Here is a 6,600-nt window from a genome sequence, read left to right as displayed (position 1 = left end):
TCAGCTTCTCATATGTATTAAAATGTTTTTAGAAGAATCAACGTATAAAAGAGAGGAAAAAAGATGAGGGAAAGAGATGAGAGAAAGAGAAAAATGTTGAAGGTATAGGAGGAAAGAAAAGAGAGAGGGAAATGATAAAAAAAATAAAAAAAAATAATCGGGAGGATAGAATGAAAAAAATAGGTAATAAATAATAAAGTAGTACGTGACTTTTATTAAATTTAAAATTTTAGATATGGTAAATTGTCGAAAATATTTCTGATTGATATTATCACTCAAGGAGGTGTTCTATACGTACATATCAACAGATACCATGGCCACCTACTGCTTAACAATAACAGAGAGTAATAATATCAGATTCTTGTGGTATTTAAAATTAATTGCTAGATTAATCACCCACCGTCGTGTGGCCTTCCGTTGCTCACACACTTTTGCTTCGGCGTTTTCGCGGCGGCAAATACCAGCGAGCCGAGCACGCTGCCTCGCCCACCTGCTGGACTCGCTTCCTCCTATCCTCGGCAGTTTCAGGACTCGATTCTTGCCCTCCATCTTCAGCCATGGCGGCCTCGACGCCGGAGGCGATCGGAACTGTGGTCGACCTGAAAATCCGCATCCCGGGTTTCCAAGGGCTTCGATCTTCCGGATTGGTTCCTTTCGGAAGAGCAGTCGGGACTTTTCTGATCGGACGCTCGGCTAGGTCTTCCTCCTTCATCAGCGCGGTCTCCACGGTGAGATCGGTTTGTTGTTACTTAGAATTTGATATCTCGTTGTTAGATAATTTTATTTTTCGGATCGGGATGGGAAAGGAAAGCGCCCCAGATGTACAGATTTAATGTTTAGGACGCCTTTTATATCGCCTTGCTAGTTGCGATGGAACTCACACGAGGTAAAATTTGGGTTAAGAAACCACATTCTGGGGAAAGAACTCCCTTGTGCGGAGTTTCTACCTGGGGATGACTCAGCTGGTAAGCTTACTAGTTCATAGTGGTGCTAGGAAAAACTCTATTGCTTGTACCAATTGACTCTGCTTTCGTAATTAGGAATGTACAAATAAGTGCTTCTGACTTTGAATAATCAATCCCAAATTGTTGATGGTCTAAATGATGGAGTTGTTATCTTTGATTGTGAGTAGGCATAATACTAGTATTTGTGGAGTCAATGTGCCTATTGAAGCTGATGTTCCAAATGCAGTCTTCTCTACAATGTTACAAATTGTCACAAATGTGAAAGAAATTGTTTCCAGTATTCATTCACCTACGTCTCCCAAATGACAAGGAGAAGAAGCTGAGTCTTCCATGGCGCAATTCAGTCATAAATCAGTTATTTAGCCCGTCTTCATTCAGCTTGTTGCTAGTGGAGAGGATGCCTAGAATTTTATGGGCCTTTGCTCATGGGCAACCAAGCACGCATGCAAGTTATCGTTCGTTAGAGGTTTCTTTAGTTTCCGAATTTGTGAATCTTTGTCACTGCATAGAAGTTGTGTGTTAGTTGCATATGGAATTGCCATGATACCTCTAGGGATGGTTTGCATTCCAACTCCCTGGAACAATCTTTGAGTTCGACATCGTCGGAAGACTTAATGTAGAGTATCTGCAACAATTAGGTGCATTTAGGTGATAATAAATACTCTTGCTCCACATTTACAGGAATTTGATTTCAGGGCCATTACTCACTGTGGCCAGATTTGTCGGACTAGAGGATTGCCAAGCCAGACACACCATCTGCCATTGAATCTGACAGCTTTTATGCTTTTAAGAAATGATGTTTTGTTGGTTAAGTAATTGGCGTTGATAAGAACTTGCTGAGTTCAAATTCCTCTTGTGAGTTTTGACATTATTAGTTTAGTAATCAATCTATAATTTAGGAAAGTGACCTTGAGTCTTAATACTCTGATTTAAATTACTAAATTAGTCATGTTGACTTTGTAATCTTTTCTGGAAATACAGCTAATTAATTTAGCTCAAGAGCACATGGGAGAAGGTGAAAACCATCCTGATAAGAAATGGTTGACCTGCATTATATCGTCGTGTAGAAGTATGGATGCAAAATGTAAAATATAACCTGCAGAGATGATAAGGAGAATTGATTTTTTAGGTATTGTAGAATGAGCACTTTTCTACTTTCTAATAAAGAAAGCTATTCCTCCTTTTTCTTTGATTCGTGAGCATATATGCATTCTTCTCAACACCAATTAGTACATATGCATACTGGATGGTTGTCTTCCAAAACATGTCTGTTAACTGACATTTGAGAGCACATTGTTTCCTTTTGTTGGGCTAATCCTGTTTATTCTGTTGATATTTTATTTTCTAGCCTATAAAGCCAGACAGTACTGAAGTTAAGCGGAGCAAGGTTGAATTGTTTAAGGAGCAAAGCAACTTCCTTAGGTTTCCTTTAAATGAGGAATTGCTCTCAGAAGCTCCAAATATAAATGAAGCTGCTACTCAGCTGATCAAGTTTCATGGGAGTTATCAACAAACAAATAGAGATGAACGTGGTGCAAAGTCTTACCAGTTTATGCTCCGTACTAAGAATCCTTGTGGGAAAGTCACTAACAAGCTCTACTTAGTTATGGATGACCTAGCTGATGAGTTTGGTATTGGCACTCTCCGCTTAACCACTAGGCAGACGTTTCAGTTGCATGGCATCCTGAAGAAAAACCTACAGACTGTGATGGCTACTATAATCAAGAACATGGGATCAACTCTTGGTGCATGTGGTGATCTGAACAGAAATGTATTAGCCCCTGCAGCACCATATGCCAAAAAAGAGTATGTATTTGCACAGGAGACGGCAGAAAATATTGCTGCGCTATTGACGCCTCAATCTGGAGCATATTATGATTTGTGGGTAAATGGAGAAAAAATTTTGTCTGCGGAGGCTCCTGAAGTAGTGAAAGTTCGTAAAGATAATTCTCACGGGACCAATTTCATTGACTCACCCGAGCCCATTTATGGCACCCAATTCTTGCCTCGAAAGTTTAAGATTGCTGTGACTGTACCAACAGACAATTCAGTGGATATCCTCACTAATGACATTGGTGTTGTACTAGTTTCTGCTGATGATGGAGAACCTCAAGGCTTTAACATCTATGTAAGAACCTTTTGTGCTTCCATCCTTGAATCATAAATTTTTTATCACCCATTTTGTCCTGTTTAAGAATTTGCATTTGTAGGTAGGAGGAGGTATGGGTAGAACTCATCGAGTTGAGACAACATTTCCTCGTTTGGGGGAGCCACTAGGCTATGTCCCAAAAGAAGATATCTTATATGCTATAAAAGCTATCGTTGTTACTCAAAGAGAAAATGGGAGGAGGGATGATAGGAAGTATAGTAGAATGAAATATTTGATCAGTGCTTGGGGAATTGAGAAGTTTCGCAGTGTTGTGGAACAGTACTATGGTAAGAAGTTCGAAGCATTCAGAGAATTACCTGAGTGGGAATTCAAGAGTCACCTTGGATGGCACGAACAGGTTCATTCCAGTTATTTTATTTGATCTGTGTTAATACTTTTGGATTCTTAATGGTTCTTAATTTGAAATGTTCAATGATATGTATCCTCTTTTCAACTACATGTCCATGCTTCTCCATCTATCTTGTTTATGTTAATACATTTTATGGGCAGGGTGATGGTGCAATGTTTTGTGGACTGCATATTGATAGTGGACGTATAGCCGGGAAAATGAAGGAAACTTTAAGAGAAATCATTGAGAAGTATAATCTGAATGTCCGAATTACACCGAACCAGAATTTGATCTTGTGTGATATCCGACGTTCCTGGAGACACCCCATCACCACAGCTCTTGCTCAAGCAGGTCTACTGGTATAGCTAGCTTGCCTCTTCTTGAGGCCGTAACTATTGCAGTCTTGTATAAATAATAGGACTTAGAGTAATTTGGTATCTGGCCTGACCAAAATAACCTCTCGTTACGTTGCTTCTTTCTGCAGCTTCAGAATATGTCTGTGAGAAACATGGGCATTTGATTTTTAAATTGATGCCAAAATCTATTTATCTCTGCTTTCTGAGTTGGTCGAGAAGTTTTAAATTCTGCATTGCTATTGCTCATCGTTGTCAAACTTACAGCTACCCAGATACGTTGATCCTCTTAATATAACTGCCATGGCTTGTCCTGCTCTACCACTTTGTCCACTCGCAATAACAGAAGCTGAGCGAGGGATTCCAGAAATTCTCAAAAGGGTTCGAGCTGTTTTTGATAAGGTGATCACAATTATTTTAGTAGTTTTTAGTAATTTCCAAACTGCTATACACAAACCATCTAAATGACTGATTTTGGAACTTTCTTGCAGGTAGGCCTCAAATACAATGAGTCCGTAGTGATAAGAGTGACTGGCTGTCCCAATGGCTGTGCCAGACCCTACATGGCTGAACTTGGCCTTGTTGGTGATGGCCCCAACAGCTACCAGGTGATTGAAAATGTGTCATTGATAAAGGAGGAATCAGACTCTATGCATTAGATAATGGATTAAAAACTAATCCTCATTGCAGGTTGGCATCTGCTTAATATATATAATACAATGGCATTTTGCTTCGCTAAAAACATGTTTATTGGTTTGTTGCTACTCGTGGTTTTGTTATCATTCCTGTCTTTGTCTAGTAATTCATTGCACGTGTAAATACAAAGACCATCACTGTCTAAATTCTGGTTGTCAGTAACTTAGCAAACCCTTCACCACTGAATTAAGATTTTAAGAACAAATCTGTCATACATTTGGAGGACTTGTTAAGATAAGTTAATATCTGCTTAACTGCCAACTTCCTAATGTTTTCTGCTTGTTCAAATAGATCTGGCTAGGGGGGGCTGCCAATCAGACTACCCTTGCAAAAAGCTTTATGGATAAGCTAAAGGTTCATGACTTAGAGAAGATACTTGAACCACTGTTTTACCACTGGAAAACAAAACGACAACGTGGTGAATCATTTGGCAACTTTACAACTCGGATAGTAAGTCCAATTGATGATCTATCACTGAGGAACAGAAGTCTTTTTACAAACATTGCTACTCACATCAGTGTCTTCTCCCTTTGAATTAGGGCTTTGAGAAATTGAAAGAGCTGGTAGAGAAGTGGGAAGGCCCTGTGGAACCAGTATCAAGGTTCAACCTAAAAATCTTTGCAGACCGGCAGACATTTGAGGCTGTGGCAGAGCTTGCAAAGCGGCAGAACAAATCTGCTCACCAACTTGCCATGGAGGTCATCCGCGACTATGTTGCTTCCCAAGGCAAAGGATCAAAAGTTGAATGAGCATCACCTAAGAATCTTCAAATGGCTTTGTGATTTCTGGTAACCTTTTAGAGGCAATGTGATAACCAGTATCTACTCTTTGTTCAGGTAAAAAAGGAAGACCACGCTCCAAATCAATTTTTCTTCCATATTTTTCATCCAATTTTCAGAATATTTCTTGTGAAGTTGCATACTCTAGACTTTTGTAGTGAATCAAATATAAGCTTCCCGACTTTTCAATTTGAGGCTCATCGGACCTGAGTATCTAAGTGCTTACCTTTGTGAAAAACTGAGCTTGGCATCTAAACTGGAGCTGTTTACAATGTTGCCTTATGTTGTTCATAAGGTGTTTGTTTATGAATTCATCAACTTCCTTATCAAATTATGATTGTGTTTTTCTCCAACTATTTCACGAATCTTATACCTCCCTCCATACTTGATTAAATCATTATTTTTCTATATCATTTATAGAATTAATCTTGGAATCTTTTGCATCGCAACCGCTGCCAGAAAATTCATCACCAGGGACAATGAACAAGAAATCATACTGTACACTTATCATACTGACCACTGAATAACTATCCTTTTTCTTAATAAAAGAATACAGCAAAAAAGTGACAGAGCTCGAACCTATTCAAAAGCTTATTAGTATTGTGAATCCTATCAAACTTTCACTCCTATTCATTTCTCTGTCCTACTTTGAATTGGGCAATACATCCACTATTGCTTCTACTTTGACTCTTTTCTTCGTTTTTTTCTGTATGATCCAAAATAATGCAGATCATGCCAAAGCTAAAAAAATGGACCAACTCTCCATCACTAATCTTGCAGTAAAACATTGTTTACTTGGTGTAAGACAATATGGTGACAATTTATTAGCTGCTACATAAACGCACATGGTTTTAAAAAGCCTCGCATAAGCATATGCTCCAAGGAACTGCACACCATTGACTGCATATGACAAGCAGCTACAACTGTTATTAACAAACAAAGTCTATATTTAGTTAAATTGAACCAGTTTAGGGTCTGAAATTAGCTTAACATCAATGGTAAAGCATAGAGGAACAACTAAGAGGATAGTTCAAATCCCACTAAGGACAAATATACTGAAGGTTGCTTTGGATATATCGGTAGGCAAACGAGAGGGAAGATCGTCTACCTATTATAAAAAAAAAAAAAAGACTTAACAATTATTCTGCCAATGATAAACATCTACCTTTACCTATTATCAAAAAATAAAATCGACTTAACATTTATTATGCCAATAATAAACGTATATTTTTATATGCACAAGTACTAACACTGTTGATTAATATTGCCCTCATGTCTTTTGCATTATATGACTGACTTATTTTTATAT

General features: G+C 38.4%; 1 protein-coding gene across 2 annotated transcripts; it reads left to right on the top strand.

Annotated features, from left to right (window-relative positions):
* The first annotated feature begins 384 nt into the window (after window positions 1–384).
* Window positions 385–5,509, top strand: LOC122031891 (sulfite reductase [ferredoxin], chloroplastic-like). 2 transcript variants are annotated; one of them, XM_042591100.1, is made up of 8 exons: window positions 385–728; window positions 2,314–3,093; window positions 3,176–3,472; window positions 3,625–3,822; window positions 4,084–4,218; window positions 4,308–4,424; window positions 4,804–4,962; window positions 5,052–5,509. In XM_042591100.1, exons 1-8 carry the CDS (start codon window positions 558–560, stop codon window positions 5,259–5,261), a joined length of 2,067 nt encoding a protein of 688 aa, XP_042447034.1. In that variant the 5' UTR covers window positions 385–557; the 3' UTR covers window positions 5,262–5,509. The 2 variants fall into 2 exon arrangements, with proteins under 2 accessions (XP_042447034.1, XP_042447035.1); XM_042591101.1 differs by lacking the exon at window positions 5,052–5,509 and having other exon boundaries at window positions 4,308–4,506; window positions 4,804–4,944.
* The last annotated feature ends 1,091 nt before the right edge of the window (window positions 5,510–6,600 follow it).

Source organism: Zingiber officinale, chromosome 11A (assembly GCF_018446385.1).
Source record: "Zingiber officinale cultivar Zhangliang chromosome 11A, Zo_v1.1, whole genome shotgun sequence".
NCBI classification, from domain to species: domain Eukaryota; kingdom Viridiplantae; phylum Streptophyta; class Magnoliopsida; order Zingiberales; family Zingiberaceae; genus Zingiber; species Zingiber officinale.
Note: the sequence above shows the minus strand (reverse complement) of the source record. Positions and strands in the feature narration are given on the sequence as shown.

Bases quoted from the DNA above. Each gene is read 5' to 3' on its own strand.
- LOC122031891 (XM_042591100.1), top strand. From the start codon at position 558: ATGGCGGCCTCGACGCCGGAGGCGATCGGAACTGTGGTCGACCTGAAA. The intron at 3,473-3,624 runs GTTCATTCCAGT...TTTTATGGGCAG, and splicing joins ACCTTGGATGGCACGAACAG to GGTGATGGTGCAATGTTTTG. The intron at 4,219-4,307 runs GTGATCACAATT...ACTTTCTTGCAG, and splicing joins TTCGAGCTGTTTTTGATAAG to GTAGGCCTCAAATACAATGA.